Source organism: Juglans microcarpa x Juglans regia, chromosome 2D (genome assembly GCF_004785595.1).
Source record: "Juglans microcarpa x Juglans regia isolate MS1-56 chromosome 2D, Jm3101_v1.0, whole genome shotgun sequence".
NCBI lineage: Eukaryota > Viridiplantae > Streptophyta > Magnoliopsida > Fagales > Juglandaceae > Juglans > Juglans microcarpa x Juglans regia.
In genome coordinates, this window is record NC_054596.1 from 17,736,501 (window position 1) to 17,759,835 (window position 23,335).

Sequence of the window (23,335 nt, forward strand, 5' to 3'; positions counted from 1 at the left end):
TAGTGAAATAGATGTTCACTTCGTGAGGGACTTAGTTGCATCCAAGGCATTGCATATTCGTTTCATTTCTCCAAAACATCAGTTGGTCGATAACTGCACCAAAGCACTGCCTACAACAAGATTTTCATTTCTAAGGGACAGTCTCAATGTTCGTGAACTCCCTTTGTGACTTGAGACCATAAAAAACTCTGTAGAAGATAAGCACAAATCACATGGTGAAGATGAAGATAATGTACTTATCTCTGTCCTTATCTCCTATGTATACACTGATCTATTTGTAACAATCTCCTCTATAAGTAATACATATGGCTTGCATACATATGGCTCTGCAATATGTATGCAAGCCAGGTTTTCTCAATACTCAGATATCCTCTTAACAATTACCTCCCCCAGGTGTGCCATGCCATGCTCACTCAGCATTACAACTGGTAGTCAACAGCCCAACCTGTTTCCTAACTATCATGTTTACCACTCCACTCAGCTTCAGCTGAAACGACTTCTTCTAAGAGGAGTAAACAACTTTTTTTTAGAAACATATAATGTGTTAATTGTTCTCATCATCCATAACCTCGTGCCATACAATTGGAGTTTATGTTTAATATTATGGCATTTATGTTGACGGCTCATATCTCTTTTTTTTTTCCTTACTAAATTAAGGTGGCTGTAATGCATGCATTAATGGAATATTAGATCCACGTGGATGTTTTTAATTGTTTGGTCCGATACCAACATTTATTAAATAGAAAAACTGTACAGTTATGATGTGGGGCTTTCTCACACCATTAAAAAAAAAAAAATAGGTAGGTAATTATGGACTTTGGTCTTGGAGTGTACTGTGTACCTTATGAAATCAATAAGAGTAAGAGTACGTGATAAAACCTACGCAATGTCAAGGAAACTGAAACACTACGTACCAATTAAACATTATATTCTGTAAAAGATTGTATCAAAATTATTTGATACAATTACACATGATTTAATGATATATCTCTTTATAAAAGTGGAATCACAACCTATACAATTCTCCATGTACAATTCTCTTTTTTCTATACCTGAAATGTGAGGAAAAAAAAAAAAAAAAGAAGATTTACAATCTCCTCCCTCCAGAAAAAAAAGCGAAAAATCATAATAATCCAATGATAAAAAATGCTTTAACTAAAAAAAGATTTCAGAAAAGTAAATTTATCAATTGACGTTATTTGATGTGATATATCAGATTATAAAATTATTTTTATTATAAATTAAATCTAAAGTATTACCCTCATCTCCATTTCATTATCCATGCAATGTGTTGGTATTGTGGGGTTTGAGTCAAGGGCGGCTCAATACAAATTGAGGTCTAAGCTGAAATTTAAGTGAGTCATTCGTAATTATAATACAATAAAATATAAATTATTATATGAAATATTTTCAAGATTTTCAATAAAATAAGATTTTATTTAAGATCTTATAAAATTTATTTGAACTTATATCTAATACAACAACTTAAAATGAGATCTCAATGAAAATTTCGTGCATCAATTTAACAAGATCTTAAAAATGTTATTTAAAAATATAAACAATTCTTTGTATTAAATATAAATTTAGTATTATGGAGCCTTGCATACATTGAAAAATATAAAATGATATTTAAAATTTTATTTAATGAAATGATTTTTTTTTTTTTAAGTTTGTGTCTCAATTTAGTAAGATCTTAAAAAATTTATTTAAAAGTATAAACAATTCATTGTACTAAATATTAAATTTAGTATTATGGGGCATTGCACACATTGAAAAATATATAAAAATTATTTAAAATTTTATTTAATGAAATGATTTTTATTTAAAAAAATAAAAAAAAGCACCTCACTTTTATTTTTGGGGGCTTGTGTAGAGTGGGCCTCAGGCAATGACCTAAATGGCCTTACCATTGAGCCGACCCTCGTTTGAGCCTCATGTGGATGGTGTTGCTTGTGCATGTCGTTGGGTGATTCATTTCACTCAATTCCTGTCCATGGGTGTGCTGATCATAGCCCTACTTCTTGCCATAGTGGAGTGGGCCGAAAGCTAGAAAGATAGATCAGTTTGTTTGCAACAGATCTTGGAATAAAAGCAACAGAAGGTCAGGATTTCAATAGCACGAGGAGAACGGTTAGTTGTTTATAGATGACAAAGTATTCGTCAGCAATAGGGTAAAAAAGCCCTTGAACAAAAGGAAGAGAGAAAGACAGACAGAGAATTCGAAAGAGAAAAGGAAGAAGACCCTATTGATGAAGGGGCTCTTCCTTAGAATGACGATGTGTGAGTTTTCATTGGAGGGATGAAGAAAGTTGGCCAAGGTCATAAGGTAAGGTAGGCTTGTGGCTGGAATGCCTCTATTCTTATCCCATCCTTTATGATCTCTGGGCTTGCCCTCGACTCAAGTAAGGTTCGGAGGCCCCACCCCAACAGTAATGGTGCGGCTTAGGTCAATTCACACAAAGAAGATACAGTTCACTCAACAATTGCTTGTGGGTTCCAAACTCCATATGTGGAAGGAGGCAATCCGAACGTTTGAGGATGTGGTGGACTCATTCATCATAAAGTAGTTGCACCAAGTAGATCATGAGCTAGTTGACTCTTTTTCTTGAGCTGTCTTAAAGTACAATTCTTACCAAGTGGTGGATAGAATCCTTTATAGACAACTTAAATCTGTGACGTAGTATTGTAAGTGGTAGAGTGGCATTGCAAACACAATCCATTGAGATTTAGCCCTGTGTTGTTTTGATTCGTTCCTCCCTTTCAAGCTACATCACTTTCCACGATTTCCTAAGTAGATCATTGTCATTGTTGTCCAAAATCGGTTAGCAGTAAGCACTTGTCCAAAATCGGTGCATGGCATCCTCCTTTGGTGTGAACCCAGTTGCATGCACACAGGTGCCTTGGTTGTGCGCATCAGTCGGCCCTTAGATGTTTTAGTTCGCACATGCGCTACACTGATGTATTCAATGAGTTTATAGCGTTGGCTGATAGATGCGGGTAATCTTTGAAATTTTATCGTGATGAGGATAAATCATTGTCATTGTTAGTCTTTAATGAGGAATTCCTAATAAGCAAGAGTCATCAACTTGTGTTGATTATGCCCCTGCCTTCTGTACACATTAGCCATCACTCCAACCAATTGAATGGTCTAGTGAAGTATTTGGAACGCAGTGACGTAAGCAGTTTGCTATTAGCAGCTAGTTGACTCTTCTTCCATGGGATTGGTTGCTAGATGTTGTGTACATTTGGTTGGCCTCATGGTGGCCAGACTTGTGTGTTTGTTTGCTTCCTCTTTGATGTACTTGTGCATGACGGATGGTTTTATAAAGACTAGTTCTACGCACTTGCTTCCTTAAGGTAGCGTTCGGACCTTGATGACCTTACCTCCATGGGATCGAACCTTGAAACAATTTCGTTCTTGATGTGTTCATCTTCGTGGGGGTTGAGCCTTGTACATGACATCCTTGAAGGGTTGCTTGTGCATGGTATTATGAATCATGTCAGTTTATGACTTTACTTTTGTAAATTGTTTTGTGACTATAGTACTACTCATTGGATAACCTTTAAGAGCTATAATAATGCTAACTTCTTTATTTTAGTTTTGATTTATTGCGTAAAATAAAAAGGGCAAAAATCTCACCAAAAAGATATATCACAAAAGAAATTCCTCTTAATACACACAATTGTGAGAGTGTGTGTATTTGATCATACATGTAGAAATTACATGGTTTAATTGGCTATGAAATATGAGAATGAGTCTAATTACATCGTAAAAAACTAAAGTTAATATTAAAAGATTAAAGAAGAAGGAAAGTCATGCATGCATGCAATTATCCTAAAAGGAAATATAGCAAACAAAAAATATGGGACAAACAAGGAGAGATTTTGGAAAATCAAACGACCAATTTAATAAAATCAAATATGATAAATAGAGCCCACAATATATATTTATTTATTTATGTAAATAATATTTATAGTCGTAGAGTACGTAAATATCATACAATCGCTTTAAAAAAATAAATACAAAATTTATATAAAAAAATATTAATTTTTTTAATAATAGGCTGTACTCCTTTTCAAAACAATTACTTCTTATTTGTGCACTACTAGATATCACTCAAATATATTATACATAAAAAAAAGCAACCCGTAACAGAAGCATGCAATTTGGACTTTTTAAATCATTTAAATCTTTGTCCGTTTTACCGGTCAACCGTCCCGTTAAAGTAGTCACATCTATAGCAAAAGATTACTGTAACTGAAAAGAAAAGAAAAAAGAAAAACAAATTTATATATATATATATATAAAATATATAAAACCAATAAAAGCACATACTAATAATACCCACAGGCTCTGATGAGATCTTCGGCTCATGCGAGGGAGAGAGGCATTAGAAAGCTTTACTTACGCTTTCCCATTTTTCTCTCATGGCCAAAATAGAAGGAAGAGATCAGACTCACCGCCACATTTATTAATAAAGATGTCTCAACTTTGTCGTAAAGTTGTTCAGCTCGGCCTTAGGAGGAGACTTCGACGTCGCATGTTGATCCTCCGGGGATGGTTCCGGCGACATTGTGACCGACTTCTCATGTGTTCCCTTGGGAAACGAATCCGGTACCGCATGTTACCAAGGGCCCCGGCTGTGACGTCTCCCTCTCTAGGGGATACCCCGGTGGTCGTCGACTTTACGCCGGCGGAGCACGTAACGCCGGCGTGCCATAACCACGACGTGGACACCTCGGATTTGGTTGCCTTGAAGATCAGTCTTTTGGGTGATAGCCAAAGTGGAAAGACTAGTTTTCTGGTAATTTGTATTATATATATATATATATATATGTATGTATGTATATGTAGGCATTATTGATCTTTGGGTTGCAGTTAATCTTCAATTTGCTGCACTTGGTAATTTCATTCTTTGTAAGTAAAAGATCATGAGGCTATGAACTTATGGCATTACATTTATATATATATATATATATATAGGATCATTAGGATCTTTCATTTTTTTCTTCCATTGATATATATCTCAATTTTCGTAATCTTCTTGTTTTGAAGGCGAAGTATGCAGGGAAGGAGGAAGAACAAGCAGCACTGGAGAAGAAAGAACTAAATTTAATGGACAAAACATTATTGGTTGGAGGTGCACGAATTTCCTATTGTATTTGGGAAGTAGGAGGTATATTTGTTCATTTTCTTTATTAGTCATTTTTCTTCATTTGGTAGCCCGGCCAGAGCAGAAAACATGGATCTTAAACTTGCCTGACATGTACTCAATGACTGAAATAAAATAGAATATAATGGGCATCTGATGACCCATTTGTTTATTTTTCATCATTATATGCTTGTAGGTGGTAAGAAGTCTAGAGTTCACATTCCTGCTGCTTGTAAGGACTCTGTGGCAATTTTGTTCATGTTTGATCTAACAAGTCGGTGTACACTAAATGGGTGAGTTTTTAATCTCCAATATCCTTTATTTTGCTGGAAAAAAGGGATAAACTTTCATGACCATTCCAAACGCAAAGGGTTTTGATCTGTGATTGCAGTGTCGTAAGGTGGCATCAAGAAGCAAGGAAATGGAATCAAGTATGTATTTGAGAAGACCATAATATTAGCTTTATCCTGATTTACATGTTTATTTTTTTTCTTTAATGTTTGATTTTACAGACGGCAATTCCTGTTTTAGTTGGAACAAAGTTTGATGAGTTCATTCAGCTCCCCATAGATTTGCAATGGACAATTGCAAGTGAGGTGAAGATTTCAATCTTTCGATGAAAGCACTGCCATTTGGATTTATCCAAGTCTTTATTTTTTTTAAAAATAGAATAAAATTAATCCACCGTTTATCAACCTTATTAATTAGTTTGTATGCCCAACATATCAAACCATCCCACTTGTCAATTTTCTTTATTGGGATACTGAATATGATAATAGATCAATCTTCGCATCTAAGACTGATTAACTTAGATTTTATGAATAATTGGTGATTTAGGTATCGTTTGTTTTCGTAGATGAGATGAGTTAGATTAAAGTTAAAAGTTAAATAAAATATTGTTAGAATATATTTGATATTAGAGCAATAATCTTGAGTTTGAAGCGTAACAGTTGGGTCTACTTAATAGGGGCTTAAGCTTTTTTTAATGATTGAACCGTCTTAAATCTTTTTTAACAATCAATTTGGTTTTTATTCTACCTGATATTCTCCAATAGTTTTTGGGATGTGAATTGTCATGGTTGTGAAAGGGTCTGATGTAGAAAAAGAGCTAGAGTAGGTATATTATCTTGGAGAACAGATCTGAGTAAAGGAAAGGCTGGCTGTCTTTCAAGGATAGACATAGAAAAGGACAGGGAAGACTTTGTGCATTCTCAATAGTAAAAGAAGGGACAAGGATGGTACATCCTGCTTGAGTATGAAGGGGAAAAAACACTACTTCCAAACTGATTTTGGCCCTATGCAAACACGTTTATTTACTGACCAGCTCAAGGACACAAGGGGCTTCAAAGCCTCTCATCTACCATCTAACCACTCAATTTAAGGATCAATGGGGCTCATTACAAACCCATCTTAAGGAGACACTTAAAGTCCAACCAACTACCTATTTTAAGGACAACAGGGACTAGGGGTGTAATCCGGTCGGTCCGGACCGGATCGGATCGAAAAAACATATGGTCCGGTCCGGTCCAATAAATAGGAAAATTTCAGTCTTCGATCCGGTCCCGGGGTGGAGATTTCTCGGACCGGACCGGATTGACCGAATAAAAAAAAATATTATATATATTATTTATATAATAATTATACAATTAACAATATAAAATTTTAAATATATTATTAATACTTGTTAATATTCTATAAATTTAACAATATTTTTTATATATCTTCATCTAACCTATCACTATTAACAATATAAAATTTTAAATATGTTATTAACACTTGTTAATATTCTATGATTTAATTAATATATAATATCAATTAGTTAATTATATAGTAATTATATAAATTAATAATGTAATTTTCATCTAATTTATTATCATTGACCATATAAAATATTTTTTATTGAGTTTGTTACATAATCCACATTAATAAATCACTTAATTTAATTTAGTATTTTCAATAAATCTTTTTTATTAATTGATTTAAAAAAAGAAAAAAAATTAAACCGGACCAGCAATGGACCGAAAATATTCGGTCTATCGCCGGACCGGACCGACCGGATTACACCCGGGACCAACAATCTAACCAACTTGCCTTAGTTAACGCTACTGTGATCAAACAAAAAGTTAATATGGCATGATTTCTATCTTATTTGTTGCAGGCAAGAGCATTAGCAAAAGCCCTTAATGCCACCCTGTTTTTCTCAAGTGCAACCTACAACATCAATGTCAATAAGATCTTCAAATTCGTCACTGCAAAGCTCTTTGACCTGCCATGGACTGTGGAGCGGAATCTGACCATGGGAGAACCCATTATTGATTTTTAGAGGACTGATACGTAGATAGCAGAAGTCTTCTAAATCCACAGAAAGTGACCGACGTTGAGAAAGTTCCCGGAGCTGTGAATCTAGTCCTGGTTGCTTTCTTTGCATGCCATGGAGAAATGCAGAGGAGGGGCCATCAGCCCTCATCTCCAACCATGAATAACATGTGTTGTGTTCAAGTTCAGCAAATTAGAAAGACTTGAAAGTAGAAAGAAGAAATAGCAAACATTTTGCCTTTTGTTTTCCAATGGTAGTTTTGATCCTAACAATCAGGCTATTCATTGACCTGTAACTTTTCATGCTCGGGAAATGTGGGACTACGACCGTTCTTTGGGGCAAGATACCATTTCCCGCAGCCAGCAAGAACAACAAAGGTCACAGAACTTGTTCGCTTTTCCTCTATTAAATTTTTTTTTTTTCTTTTTGATACGTCTTTTCCTCTATTAAATTTAAGGCTTACAAGGTTGAGTGAGTCTGTGACATGTAACTATCCCTGATATTCTTGTAATCAATTAAACAGTACTCAAGGAGAAAACACATTTCAATCGAGATATCTCATCATCCCTGCAATCATACACCCTTTTCTTTTCGAGGGAAAAGAAAGCAAGAAATTCATCTTTCTTTTTTCAAAAAATAAAAAATAAAAGTAATACATTCAAGCATGCACTAATATTTCTTCAACAAGAAGTAATACATTTTCTCCCACATTTGAGTATAGAGATTAGAGAATACTGGAAATCGACAAATGGCAAATTGTCAATCTTTTGGTAAGGGGACATTGCATAGAGATAGATGATGAGTTTGTAGCTAAAATTATACCAAAACTCTTTTGTCGAACTGGAATTATTAGGCCACTTACCATCAAGATATTTCCAAAATAAATATTGCATACTCTTCCTATAGCAGATCCATTTTCTAATGCAGAATAAGCAACTGTGAAGCAATGCAGGATAAAAAAAGGCGCGATACTAACGGCCTTACAGATGGTCTTAATCAAAGTTGGTTCGGAAGTATGGGGCTCACTTAGCATCTTTATTATCAAATAGAAAGCCAAAATCTTATTGTCACCCAGAATTTATGCAATCCTCATATTTTATAGATTACACAAACTGAAGTATCAAAGTCAGAGGGATTGAACCTAAACTAAAATTTTCTTGAAGGCTTCCTGAATAAGTGGTTTCACTCAAGTTTCACCTCTCTCTTTGGGGGATCCAACTCCAAATAGGTATATGGCTCTGTCGGCTCCTCCCTGCAGCACAACAGACAATTCACATATTGTTATGGAGAAAAATAGAAGCCCCTTCAAGTCATTGTGCCCCCAAAACAGGCCAAAATTTGTGGAGTGATGAAAATAGAAGATCATGGCCAGAAAAGCAACCTTCTTTCCTTTTTATGACGTGGAACCTCACCACTCCTAGGGAATAAACCCTGATAAATGACTCTGCCTGCTAGACCCATCTATCAAGTAATCCTAGGAACTCCTAGTGTGGGATTGAACTCATCTCAAGCCTGCCCTTTAACCACTAGGTTATACTCTGACGAATATGGCCAAGCAATGCTAGAGAGCCATCTTTCATCAGTTACGTTAACAGTATCTATGAAATGCATTTTAGCAATTAATGGTTTACATTGAAATTTCAAAATCTTATGAAGTTAAGAATAGATTAAGACTGCATTTCAAAAATCAAGCATACCCTGGTTTAGAACGCATGCATTGCCAGAAGAGCTTGAAGGGTCCTGGAACTGTCTTAAATGGATTTCCCTCGAAACATGCCTGCAAAACAAATCAATGATAATTGAGCCCATGAGGAGTAAAGGCAAACATTATATTTCTTCAAGCATGCAGGAAAGGGAGCTTGAAGAAAAGGAACAATCAAGAAGTGTTTTTAACATGAATTTTGCCACTAGCTGCACGTAGCAAAGGGGCAAGCAGTAACTCTAATAAATAAAATTTCAGAAAATCTTTTTTTTTTTTTTATAATAAATAATTTTATTCAGAGAAATAGGCATAAGTCCAAGTACACATGACGTATACAAAGGAAACACCTACAACTTCCAAAAACAAAAAGAAACTGACACCAGAAAACTAAAACAGATGCAGAAAATTATCCGCCATTACAAAAGCTTTAGCCCAAGAACTCAAAGTACTCAAGAAAAATTCCCTAAGATCTCCCAAAGAGCGTTCTTTATCTTCGAAGCATCTCTCATTTCTTTCAATCCATATGCACCACATAAGACAAGGAGGAATAATCTCCCAAACGCTCTCCACCTTCTTACAGCCCTTCAAACCCTTCCACACTACCAATAAATCCACCACTTCTCTGGGCATTACCCAATGTACTCCTGCCCAACTCAAAACCTCATTCCACAAGAATCTTGTCACTTCTCAGTGAAGAAAAAGGTGATTTACAGATTCCCCATCCCTTTTAAACATGACACACCAATCAACAATAAACAGACCTCTCCTTCTAAGATTATCATTAGTCAATACTTTGCCCAAAGAAGCCACCCAACAGAAAAAAGCAACCTTAGAGGGAACTTTCACTTTCCATATAGTTTTCCAAGGAAAAACACAACTACTATGGCTTGACAAAATTCTGTAATAAGTAGAAACTGAAAACTTAGCATTTCCAGCAGGAATCCACACCATGCTATGCTCTCTTTCTAGCACCAACTTTGAACTGTAGAGTTTAACCAGCAGAGCCTTAACTTCATCCACTTCCCGGTCATTAATTTCAGAAAATCATAAATAGAATTGAATCTTCCTCTACACACAAACCCACATGCACAAAATCAACTCACTTAAAAAAAAGTGGGATCTTTATTCTCTACATGTCCTATCCAAATCTCTATCACAATTGAAACGAATTTCACCTGACTAAACTCAAAGATCAAACTTTTTCAAAGAAATCAAATTATGTTACCAATTTCAGTGAAAAATGATAATAAAACCATGAATTCAAGAAAACTCCTTTAACAAGCGAGCTGAAAAGTCACCCCCCGCCCTCCCCTCACTATTCATCCTCTAAAATCCTCTTCCTCCCTACCATATCTTTGAATTCTCCCATTTTTCAACTGGTCATTCCTTACTTTGTTTCTCTTTACAATGATACACCAGATATGCTAAATTCCTGTTCACTTTTTCCTCGAATGTTCCCCCTTTCTCACAATTCATCCTATAAAATCCTCTTTGCCCTCCACCAGCTCTTTGAATTCTCCCATTTTTCAACTGGTCTCCGTACTTGATATACTTTTCATTGTAATGATACACCAGATTTGCTACCTTTCTATATATTTTATTCTTCTTTCTTTTTCTTTTTTTCTTTTTTCTGAGGTAAAGAGTGCTTGCTTTTGCTTCTAAACTACATGGCAGTTCATGATATAGGTCGGTAGGCTAAAATCCAAAGCAAGTTCAATTTCAAAATTTTGATAGGTCGGCAAAGAGTTTTCAGCTACATCTTCATTGAAGATGGCAGATTCAAAAGAGTCATCAGTTTGGTTTTCTTCATCAATCTCCAAGTTTAGTTCTTGGTTTCTTTATTATACATTGTCTGTCCTAACTTGAATTGTTTGTCCATCTCACAAAGCTACTTGTGCAGTAATTAAAGGAGCCAAATAGTTCTCTTACAAATCCAAACCTACGAAATCCACCACCAACCCCCCCCCCCGCGGGTTTCCCCAACACACACACGGAGCACCCCAACAACATCAGATACTCGGAAATGTATAAACTATTAACCAAGACAAGCAGAAGAATATACGAAAAATTGACTTGAAAATCTAATAGTGTTAATTTCAGCAGATTTCTAAACGAATATACGAAAAACTGACAATAGGGTAAGCAGAGGGAGGGATAGGTTTGAGGATGAATACTTGGACGACATCCTCCGCACGGTCATTGCACCTATGGGCCTTCGGCTGACGGTGGTCGCCCTCTGGCATCCCCCATGGGCTTTCCCTCCTCGGCACCGGCCTCGTCTCGCTCATTTTTCTTGAACTTCTTTCTGATTCTCCAGAGAGCTGTGTAGGCTGTGTTTATCGCTCAGGGCTGTGTTTATGATTTTTTTATATCATAAAGTTATATAATTTTTATGTTCATTATTCTTAAAAAAAATAAGAAATATGAAAAATACTAAATGTACTGGAAAAAAATTTATAAAAAAATTTATTTATTTACACGTTAATTATTAATATGCTGAAAATTATAAAATTTATAAATAAAATTATAAGAAAAAATGTAATCACATGAAACATTACTCACGAAATATTATCTGTACACAGAATATCATACATGCATGCATCTCTACAAGATGTACAGAGCATGAGATTGTCAAGTCAGTATGAATAGCAGTGAGCATAAAATTATGAATAGAAATTTTACTAATAAGTTTTACATTACAAACATTCACTTGATATTTGATTTGTTATTTTTATTATTTTATTTAAAAATATATTTATTTAAGTATTAAAATAGAATAATAAAAATGATAAATCATATGTTGGTTAAATAGATGTATGTGGTGTAAGACTTCCTTGTAATTATATATTAGAGTTGGGATGGGATTTTAAAAGTTTAAATACAATAACACTTATATCAATGCATTAAATTAGATTAAAAATATATAGTAAAAATTCAAGAAAACAAGAACAAGTTGAAAGAAGATCATTTGTCTAAATCATTGACTAAATGGTTTTCTAACTTGGATTTTAAGAAGGAGAGACTGGAGTGGGAGAGGCAAAGTTGATGATGTATAGAAAAAGAATCAACAAAAGCTGAGTTGAGGGGTAAAGCATGAATCATTCAAAATTTTGATTGCGGGTTGTTGCATAAAGAGTAAGTAGGCAAGGCACTGGAAGTGCTCGATAAAATGACTGAAAGAAGTTTTCTCGCATTTAGAATTTCTTTACTTTTCCATATATTCTGGATACAAACAGATTCCATATTTATAGACTTTTTCATAACAACCAAATGCAAATGATTGGTACACATCAGATTCTATTCCTAAAATATTCTCATCCTGGAGTCTTCTAGACTTTTTCTGTGTAGAGCATATACACGTCGTCCAGAGGGTAAGGTTCCTTCTAAAGCTGCAGCTGTTTGTGCATGTCTTTCTTATGAGGCAGCAGATGTAACGGCCTTAATATTGGGTAAGTTTTCGTCTGGGACTATAGTTGTAGGTGCACGTCCTTCTTCTGGGGCAGCAGTTGTATTTGTCTTAATATTCCCCCGTGAGTCAAGCAGCACTGGTCCAGCTGTGAGGCTTGATTGTAACTATGAGAAACATGCAGAGGACAAGGACTTGGTGAAAATATCAGCTATCCGATCCTTGGTTGAGATGAATGAGATTTGAAGAGTTTTGGTTGCTACTCTCTCATGAACAAAATGATAATCTAACTCTACATGTTTAGTACGTGAGCGTAAAACAAAATTAATTGAAAGATAAGTAGCGCCTAAGTTATCACACCACAACGTTGGTAGATTAGAGAGAAAAATGCCAAGCTCTTTCAAAAGAAATTGTAACTAGAGAACCTCACATGTAGCATTGGCTACTGCCTTGTACTCGGCTTTAGTCGAAGGTCAAGCTAAGGTGGGTAATTTTTTTGAACCCCAAGATATTAAATGCGACCCAAAATAAATGCAAAATCTGCCCGTAGACTTAAGATCATCCGGGCAACCTGCACAATCAGCATCAGAGAAGGCTGCCAGCTTACAAGGTGAAGAGGTAGTAAAATGAAGACCAAAGTGTTTGGTAAGATTAATATAGCGAAGAATTCGTTTGACGGCTTGTCAATGGGGCTACCGGGGACAATGCATGTACTGACAAACTTTATTAACAACATAAGAGATATCTGGTTGGGTGAACGAGAGATATGGAAGACTCCCAACGATTACTTCGATAAAGTTGAGGGTCTTCAAAAGTTTGGCCATCAAGAGCTGTGAGTTTTACTGAAGTAGACAATGGAGTGGAAACAGACTTTGAGTTATGCATGTTCGTGCAAAGCAATAAATCAGATATATATTTACATCGAGACAAGTAAAGACTTGGAAAAATTCTAGTGACTTCAATGCCTAAGAAATACTGCAAGGAACCCAAATCTTTGACAAGAAAAAAAGAACTCAAGGCAGAAATGAACTCAGAGATAAACTCTAAGCTTGAACCCGTGACTATGAAGTCATCGACATATATTAGAACATAAATACATCTAGATTTTTTTTGAAGTATAAGAGAGAGGAATCAGAGGTTGAACCTTGAAAACCAAGAGAAACCAAACACTCTGACAGTTTAGAAAACCAAGCCCTAGGGGCTTGCTTCAAATCGTAAATTGATTTTTGCAACTTACAAACATGAAGAGGAAGATCAGGATTGACAAAACTTGGAGGCTACTGCATATAGAGATCTTCCTTGAGTTCCCCATGCAATAAGGCATTTTGGACATCCAACTGGTACAAAGGCCATCTGCAAGACACAGCAAGAGACAGAAGCAAACGAATGGTCACTAGTTTAACAACAGGGCTAAATGTCTTTGTGTAGTCGAGATCGGGCTGTTGATGGAATCCCTTGGCCACAAGACGAGCCTTGCGGCTCTCAAGGGAACCATCCGCCCTGCGTTTCGACTTAAGAACCCATTTAGCACCGAGTACATTGTAGGAAGGAGACGCAGGAACCGAGTCCCATGTTTTATTTTGCAACAGGGCCTGAATTCAAGGACCATGGCTGTTCTCCATTCTTGGAATTTTGAAGACTCCGAATAGGAGGTTGCCTCTTCGGGTATGAGAGGAGACGAAACTGTGCGGTGGATGAAGATGGTTTGTCGAGCCATAGGAGGGTGCCATTGGAACGAATTTTAAGGCAGTGGATGTTGTTTTTGGCACGGGTAGGCATTGGATGAAGAGAGGAGGTCGGCTGTGAGGAAGGATGAGAGAAATTTGGGTTTGAACTTGATGAAGGTAACGGCACTTGCGAGGAGAGATGATGGAGATTAGGGTTTGAACTTGATGAGGTTGAAGGCGGCTGCGAGGATGGATCAAGAGAGGTAGGATGTGAACCGAGAGGATGAGAGAGTGATGGGCTACGTGTTTGGGATGAGCTTGAGTTGATATGGTGAGGACTGAGAGGAGGAGCGAGTGATGGGCTTGAGTCCATGAGAGGTGAGGTGGAGTTCATGTGGGCAGGCTATGGGATTGGATGACTCAGTGGCGGAAGTGAAGTGAGAGTGGGCCCAGACCGAGTGATGGATGCAGGAGGATTGGACTGAGCTGTAAAAGGATAATTTTGCTCATCAAACTTAACGTCTCTTGAGATGTAAGTACAACCCGTAGGGAGATGAAGGCAAAAATAGCCTTTGTGATCTGGGCTATAACCCATGAAAACACACAGCTGGGATTGTTGATCTATTTTATGTCGATTAAATGGTCTAAGATGAGGCCAACAAGCAACACCAAACACTCTTAAAAAATTATAATCAGGAGTTTGATTAAAGAGAGTTTGAAAGGGTGATTTGTGATTAAGAAAAGCAGTGTGCATTCTATTAATTAGAAAGACTGTTGTTTGGCTGACCAATATTTGTTTAGGACTGAGGCATATGCAAGTAGTGTGAGTCATGTTTCTAAAATACGAAGATGTCGTCTCTCAACAGACCCATTTTATTCATGAGTAAGGACACGTGAGACGATGCGAAATTCCACATGACTTAAGCAAGGGTTGGAGAGGCCGAAATTCTCCCCCCCCCCCCAATCTGATTGAACAGAAATGACATTTGTAGAAAAAATATTTCTCACATATTGCAAAAAAGCTAAAAAAATTGTTGACACATTTGATTTAGCCTGAAGAGGAAAAAGTCAAATATATTTTGAGTGATCGTCTACAATAGAAAGATAAAAGTGACAACTATTACTAGATAACACGAGTGCTGGGTCCCAAACATCAAGAAAAAACAGTTGAAATGGTTTGATGGATCGGGAAGGAGATGGTGGATGTGGGAGAGCATGGGCTTTTGCTTGGGAACACGCAGCACAGGTGTGAGAGCCAACTTTATTGTGAACTGAAAGTTGAAATTGCTTAAGCGTGAAGGATGTAATCCGAGATGATGGATGACCAAGGCAAGCTTGCCATAGAGGAACGAAGGTATGTTCACCAAGAAAAGCTTGAGGGTAGAATGTGGAAGGTGCAGATGACTTTTCATGATCCAGTGGAAGTACATAAAGGCCATCTTTAATGGGTCCCTGAAGAAGTACCTCCCAGGTATGTAAATCCTTCACAAAGAAACATGAAGAGTGAAACTCAAAGAAAACAGAATTATCAAGAACAAATTGACATACAAAAAGTAAATTTTTTGTGATTGATGGAACATGCAATAATTTAGTAAGAAGATAATTGCCAGAGGAAGATTGAAGCTGAGCAGTGCCAATATTCTGGATTTGAAGCATAGAACCATATCCGTTGCTGACTTGTTCAGGGCCATGATACGGCGTAGAGTCTATGTTGAGATTAGCAACATCTGAAGTAAGTGATTGGTAGCCGCAGTGTCTGGAAACCATTGAGTCGAGGGAAAACCTGAGTTGGAGAGTGATGAATAGTTTGCCGTAAATGATGAGGGAGGTGAAGTTTGATAGGAGTGGTTGAAGCAGTGGTAACAAGAGATGGCCAAATGGCCAGATTTAGGACAGACTTGACATGTAGGACAAGACTCAAGACGGGTGTAGAAGAAATTTTGAGGACCTCAACCAGAACCACGCATTTGACGACTCCCATGTCTAGAAGTATTTCTGCCTCTATGAAAAGTAGAGGGTGTGGGTGGTCTACTAGTGGCATGCGCAGCTAGAGAATGGCCCGAAAGTGAGGAACCAGAGAGAAGAGAGTGAGACTGGTGTGCCAACATGGACTCATGATTTAAAAAATAACTATATATTTGATGGCAAGATAGAGAATTTGGTCGAGTGGCAATGGAGGTGACCACCGACTCATATTTAGAGCCTAACCCAGCAAGCAAAAAAGTAAAGAACTGAGATGGAGAAAAATGATGACCAGCGGCAGTCAACGAGGTTGAAAGATTTTTTGCTTCATTGAATATTTGGTTAATGATTCCGTGCCCTTTTTCAGAGTAGCCAACTGAAGTTGTGTTTGGATTAGATGAGTGGAAAAACATGTAGCATATAGGTTATGAAGAGCATACCATATTTCAAACGATGTGGTACACTCAAGAACCTGGGCTAAGATAGTGTCTGTTAAGGAGGAGTTGAGCACCGAAATGAGCAGCTGATCTTGAAGAAGCCAGTGCTGATATTCGAGGTTGGGAACATTATTGACAGTGGGAGAGGGAGAGGAAATCATTCGGTCGACATAGCCAATGAGCTGATGTCCCTTGAGGAAAGGAACTATCTGAGCTTTCCATAGCAAAAATTTATCTATGGAGAGCTTGATAGTGACAGAATGGGTGGCAGAGGTTACAATGGAGGGGTGATGGGGAGGTGGGGTAATGGGCGCTCTGTCGATTGAAGAGGTGTCAGAAGACGCCATGGTGGTTTAAATCGAAAGATGAAAGAAATGAAAAAAAAAATAAAAAATAAAAAGTAAGGTGCATGCGTGAGCCTTTTACCAAGCTCTAAATACCATAAAGAGTAAGTAGGCAAGGCACTGGAAGTGCTCGATAAAATGACTGAAAGAAGTTTTCTCTCATTTAGAATTTCTTTACTTTTCCATATATCCTGGATACAAACAGAGTCCATATTTATAGACTTTTTCATAACAACCATATTTAGAATTCCTTCTGAAGCTGCAACTGTTTGTGCATGTCTTTCTTCTGAGGTAGCAGCTGTATTTGTCTTAATATTGCAAGAGCTCAATAGATTTCTAAAGGTGGCGCATAAGCCTCACGCGGGCTGTTAAGAAAATTACGCCTTATAGTTTTTAAATTATCGTATTTTGTCACATCACATGACTTTATGAAAATTGACTGGAGTAATGTTACATGTACTTACAGTGTTACATATAAGATACATTTGATCCATTTTTTCTTTTAAATTCAGATTTTGAATTTCAAATTTCACAATCTTAACTTTTATTATTATGTGAATAAAAATTATAACTATAAAAATTTAGTGGTATTTACTATAAGTGTCCAACTCATATAAGCTATAACTTGTATAAATAACATGCAAAATATGTTGATATAATTATAAACTCGAGATTAGATTGGTTAAATTAATGGATAAGATCATAAAACATAATGCAAATATAACATATGAATATTACAACTACAGTATAAGTGATTTAAATTTTTCTAAGATCGATTATTCAATCTCTAAATGGGTAGATACCATCCAAAGTAGGGGTGTAACAAGTCCGGTTCGGTCTGGTTTTGAACATATTTTAGAACTAAATCGGTATATACCGATTTTGAGATTTGGAGAACTGATACTGCATCGGTTACACCCCTAAACCGGTACTTCCGATCCGATTTTTCTAGTATATTATATATATAATATATTATTGTGTATATATATATGTATATTATAGTATATAATAATATAGTGATAATATATAGTTATTTATTTAGAATTTTAATGTTATATTAATTAGTAATTTATCATATAATACAAAATTCTTTTATATATATTATATATAAAAATTATATATAATATAAAAAATCATATAAAAAATATTTTATACAATATAAAAAATTAAAATATATATATATGAACCAGTCCAATCCGATTCAGTCCGGTGTTAGAAAAAGGAAAACCAGAACCAGATCAATTTCGACCGGTTTTGAGGAAAATGGAGCCAGTACTAGACTAGACCGAACTCGGTACCAGAACAAACCCATCGTTCGGTCCAGTTTACCAATTCACCTATTTTTTTTTTACCCCTAATCCAAAGGCATTGTAGGGGAAAGAAAGCGCATACAACAATATCAACAACCGAGTTAACTAGGTGCAAAGGTTGTCCTCTCTTTCTCTAAATGGTGGGATTTTGTTACTTTGCTTTGACAAAGCCCGTGTCTCTTAGACATCAGTCTTAAAAGGTTCGTAGTATGGCAGAGGAAATTACAAGAATGTGGAAAGGACTAACACTAACAGAAGAAGAAATGCTAGAGATTTTTCTTCCAGAAGATGCTATCAATATCTAAAAACCAGAGGAAAACATTGTCTACTCGTTTTGATCATCAATGATAAAGTAGTGACAAGGAGGCTTTTAGATCAATCTGGTTAAGGTCTGGAACTTAGATGGATTGATAAATTTTAAAGAAGTGGGTGATAATAGATTCCTTTTAGAGTTTCAGAACCTTTATGACAAGGAAAAAGTCATGCATGGCAGGCCATGGTCTTTTGATATACATTTGGTTAGCCTCTAGGAATTTGAAGGACGCTTAGTGCCTAAGGAGGTTCAATCCACTTCTAACCATTTTGGATCCAATTACACAACATCCCATTTGCTGGAATCACAAAGGAGATGGGTGTTCTCATTGGATCAGGCATTGGTACTGTAATTAAAGTGGATGTTGATTAGGAAGGTCTCGGGTGGGAAAAATACTTGAGAATTATAGTGCTTATTGACATCTCAAAACCACTGGCTTGTGGGAGATTACTAAATATTCATGGTAAACAGGTATGTGTTATCTTCAAGTATGAAAGATTACCTAACTATTATCTTTAATGTGGTATTTTGAAACACAAGAACAGAGAATGTCCCAAGTAGAATCTAGGTACTTGGGCACAAGAACAGTATGGCCAATGGAGCGTGCTGCTTCAGTCATTTCTTTTGGTATGGAGGCCAAAAAGTATGGTGGGACATTGGAGTCAACCAGTCAAGCTTCCTACTGGCACTGGAGATCTGATGAGGAAGACAACAAAAGTAATGGAAAAGGAAAGGTCAATCATCGTGAGAGGGATGAGGCGCAATCTAAGGAAAATGGAGGGGAGGATTTTGTGTTTTCCTCTGCTGAGTCCCAGAATGTCGAGAACCTTACCAAAGAAAGGGAAGATTTTCCTTCCAAACACGTCCGTGATCAAAATTTGGTAAGTCAACTCTTTCCCTTTGTTTCTACACATGATAAAGTGGGTAATGGAGCTGGGGAGAATATCCCATTTAATATGGACCTAGAATTGCAAGGCTCTACTCCTATTTCCATCCCTAGGAAACCTTCCTTAAACACTAACTTTGGTGGGTCCAATACGTCTCCTAAGAAGCTTCATACTTCATGTGAGTAGCCAATTAGAGTATCCATGTGGAAAAGAAAAGCTAGAGGCTCATTTGTTTCTCAAACTGATATTCCTTACATGTCAATAGAAACTCTACTTAAAATTTGTAAGAAAAGCCCTTAGATTCTAGCTCTAGGAAGCTATTGAAAAATCCGGTCTGCAAGAAATAAAAACCCTAACTCATCCCTGAAAGTAGTATAACTCAGCTTGGATTGGTGGAGGCTGCACCACCAATAATGAATTGCTTAAGTTGGAACTGATAAGGGCTTGGGAACTCTCAGACAGTTCAAGAACTTCACCTTCTGGTGAAATCTAAGATCCCATAGTTAGTGTTCCTTACTGAAACTAAATGCAGTAGGGAAAAATTGGAGCTAATCAGAAATAAAATCAGCTTTGATAGAAATTTTGTTGTTAACAATAGAGGATGGTGTGGGGGGTTTAGCCCTATTATGGAATTCTACTTTGGAAGTGGATCTAGAATCTTTTACCTATTGACACATATTTACTATGATCACCTTGCCAATAGAGGAGAGGAAATGGTTGTTCACGGGATTCTATGGAAACATAGCTACTACAAAAAGAAAGGAAAGTTAGGATTTGCTTGAAGCACTAAAACCCCAAGAAAGTATACCTTGGTTATGTGCTGGAGACTTCAATGAAATACTCAAACAAAGTTAGAAATTTGGTGCTGCTAGAAGCCTTGATAAGCATATTGAAAGCTACAAATTAGCTTTAGAGACATGTGGTCTTTATGGGTGTAATTGGTCTGGTCTAGGGGGGTCACGAACATAAAATTTTGGTCCACCCTTTTTTTGGACCGGACCAGACCGATTACTCCTAAGGACTGAACCAATTGGATCATTAGCTATCAGTCCAATTTGGCCTTATTCGGTCTATATGAGCCATGCATATTTTTTTCCTCTTTTCTTTTTTTGACAGATAAATTAATATAAAAAAATTATTAAATTAGTAAAACTAAGATTAAGTGAGCTCTTTAATGTAGATTATCTAACTAACTCATTAAAAAAATAATTAATTATAATTATATTTATGATGTTAATAGTTACTAACTTAGTACATTAATAGAGTATGTATCTGCGTATAATAACATATATTATTATATGATTTATTGTATGATATATTAATTAATCGATAGCATATATCATTTTACATTTTATATGGTAAATGGTGATAAATTAGAAAAAATTACATAATTAACTTATACAACTACTTTATAAAATAATATTATATATATATATATAATGTTTAAAAAATCTATATGTAAGTGATTTGGTTAGTTTTGGTCTGGTCCGATCTAAAAAAACCACACCCCAAGGCCAGACTGAAAACATAATTTTGGAGACACCATGGATCGAGATCGAGGAGTTGGGGTGAATTCGAATCGGTCTGGTTCGATCGTTTTTTTGGGTCTGGATAAAAAAAAAAAAAAAAATTCACCCCTAATGATCTCAGTGATCTCAGTTACCTAGGGATAGATTCACCTAGAGAAACAATAGAGATGGTGATGACTTCACTAAGAAGAGGCTTGATCAAGCTTTAGTCAACTCAGCATGGATTAATATGTATAAAGATGACACTGTGAACAACCTAGTTGCCATTTGCTCGGACCATAGTCCTTTTCTGACCTCTTTGCAGCTTCATTATGTATATAAGAACAAAGATAGAATTTTCAGATATGAGGCTAGCTAGTTCAAAAAGGCAAATTGTAACAAAGTGATTAAGGAAGCCTAGTATGGTGCTACAAACTCATTTAGTAAACTGCAAGCAACTAGTGCTAGATTACAAGATGTCAACTGAGACTAAGACAATGGAGCAAAGATATGCATAGGAATTAGGGCAAACTCATCAGATCAAAAATGGAAATGATTAATATGTTACAAGAGACCAACAAGGGTCATTTAAATACGGATATCAAATGTTTGCAAAAAAGAGATTGAGATTTGTTGCTTGAAGAGGAAGACACCAAGTGGAAGCAGAGAGCCAAACAAACATAGTTAAGGGCTGGAGTAGAAATACTAAGCTTTTCCACAAACGTGGCAGTCAGAGGAAAAAAAAAACCAACATTATCCATAAGACTACAAATGGAGAAGGGCTAGCAACCACTGAGCTTGAGGAGATTAGTCACATCTTTCAGAGATATTTCTAGGACTTGTTCTCAACATCCAATCCTATAGGGATAGACACATTTTTACAATCATTGGAACCCTCAATAACAAAAGATATGTTGTCCTTACAAAACAATTCTCTACATCTGAGGTAAAAGAAACTATGTTTAGCATGAAACCCCTAGGGTTCCCTGGACCTAATGATTTTCCTACTGTTTTCTACCAAAACCATTGGGAAATAGTGAGACCTGGAGTACTGCTGTATTAGAGGCTCTAAACGATGGGATATGGCCTGAAAATTTAAATGACACTCATATTTCTTTTATTCCAAAGCCCAAATCTCCTTATAAGGTTACTAAGTTCAGGCCTATTAGTTTTTGTAATATTTTTTACAAAATCATTGCTAAAGTGTTGGTCAATAGGTTGAAGGCTACTCTTCTAGATATTATCTCCTTCATCCAAAGTGCTTTTGTGCCAGGTAGACTAATTACGGACAATGTGATAGTGGCTTTTGAAGCCATGCATACTATGAAGAATAGAATGAAAGAAAAAGTTCATGACTCTAAAGCTTGATATGAGCAAAGCTTATGACATGATAGAATGGGTGTTCCTCAAGTCTGTCATGGAGAAGATGGGTTTTGCTCAAAGGTGGATTGAAATCATCATGAAGTGTGTTTCCTCAATTTCATATTCACTTCTCATTAATAGAGTACCCCAAGAAATATTCACTCCAAATAGGATTAGGCAGGGTGATCTTTTTTCACCTTACCTTTTCATCCTATGCTTGAAGCACTCAACAATCTTCTCAATAAAGCTGGGGTTTCTGCTTTGATCATTGGTCTTCCTCTGGCCAGAGGTCAAATCCACATTAACCACTTGTTTTTTTTTTTTTTTTTTGGTAGATGACAACTTACTTTTTTGTAAGACAAGTTCATTGGAGTGGAGCAGACTCTTTAACCTTATGGAATCCTATGAGAAAGCTTCAAGTCAAAAGCTTAATAAAGAGAAGACCTCCATTTTCTTTGCTAAGGACACTCGAGAAGATACCAAAGACATAATCACCAACATAGTAGACATTAAAAGTACTAATTCCTATGAAAAATACTTAGGACTACCAGTACTAGTGGGGAGATCTAGAGCAAATACATTCAGAGAGCTACTTGACAAGGTGAAAGACAGATTGAGCAACTGGAAACTGAAATTCCTTTCATAAGCAGGCAAGGAGATACTACTCAAATCAATTATCCAAGCCATTCTCACTTATTGTATGGGGATTTTCAAGCTTCCCAAGCACTTGTTACAAGAGCTTAACAAAGTAATGAGGAGCTATTGCTGGGGTTAGCAAGCCGAGGAGAACAAAATTAATTGGGTGAGTTGGGATCAAATGAGGAAGTCTAAGAAGATAGAAGGTATGAGATTCAGGGATTTTGGAAATTTTAATATTGTTATGCTGGCAAATCAATGCTAGAGATTAATTCAAAACCCCTCTTCTCTTGTTGCACAGGTTCTTAAGGCTAAATATTACCCAACAACT

At 36.3% G+C, this 23,335-nt stretch overlaps 2 protein-coding genes across 2 annotated transcripts; one reads left to right on the forward strand and one right to left on the reverse strand.

The window, feature by feature from the left end:
• Window positions 1–4,333: 4,333 nt before the first annotated feature.
• On the forward strand, window positions 4,334–7,721 carry LOC121250735 (septum-promoting GTP-binding protein 1). The gene is made up of 6 exons (XM_041149933.1): window positions 4,334–4,805; window positions 5,057–5,177; window positions 5,350–5,446; window positions 5,545–5,584; window positions 5,666–5,749; window positions 7,312–7,721. Exons 1-6 carry the CDS (start codon window positions 4,374–4,376, stop codon window positions 7,474–7,476), a joined length of 939 nt encoding a protein of 312 aa, XP_041005867.1. The 5' UTR covers window positions 4,334–4,373; the 3' UTR covers window positions 7,477–7,721.
• Window positions 7,722–8,486: 765 nt separating this feature from the next.
• LOC121250736 lies at window positions 8,487–11,518 on the reverse strand. Its single transcript, XM_041149934.1, has 3 exons — window positions 11,347–11,518; window positions 9,168–9,247; window positions 8,487–8,722 (listed from the first exon to the last, which is right to left on the reverse strand). The coding sequence occupies exons 1-3, from the start codon at window positions 11,458–11,460 to the stop codon at window positions 8,653–8,655; spliced, it is 264 nt and encodes an 87-aa protein (XP_041005868.1). The 5' UTR covers window positions 11,461–11,518; the 3' UTR covers window positions 8,487–8,652.
• Between the last annotated feature and the right edge of the window lie 11,817 nt (window positions 11,519–23,335).

Bases quoted from the DNA above. Each gene is read 5' to 3' on its own strand.
- LOC121250736 (XM_041149934.1), bottom strand. From the start codon at position 11,460: ATGAGCGAGACGAGGCCGGTGCCGAGGAGGGAAAGCCCATGGGGGATG. The intron at 9,248-11,346 runs GTATTCATCCTC...TTTGTTTTGCAG, and splicing joins GTGCGGAGGATGTCGTCCAA to GCATGTTTCGAGGGAAATCC. The intron at 8,723-9,167 runs GTATGCTTGATT...GTTGTGCTGCAG, and splicing joins TGCATGCGTTCTAAACCAGG to GGAGGAGCCGACAGAGCCAT.
- LOC121250735 (XM_041149933.1), top strand. From the start codon at position 4,374: ATGCGAGGGAGAGAGGCATTAGAAAGCTTTACTTACGCTTTCCCATTT. The intron at 4,806-5,056 runs GTAATTTGTATT...CTTGTTTTGAAG, and splicing joins GTGGAAAGACTAGTTTTCTG to GCGAAGTATGCAGGGAAGGA. The intron at 5,750-7,311 runs GTGAAGATTTCA...TATTTGTTGCAG, and splicing joins AATGGACAATTGCAAGTGAG to GCAAGAGCATTAGCAAAAGC.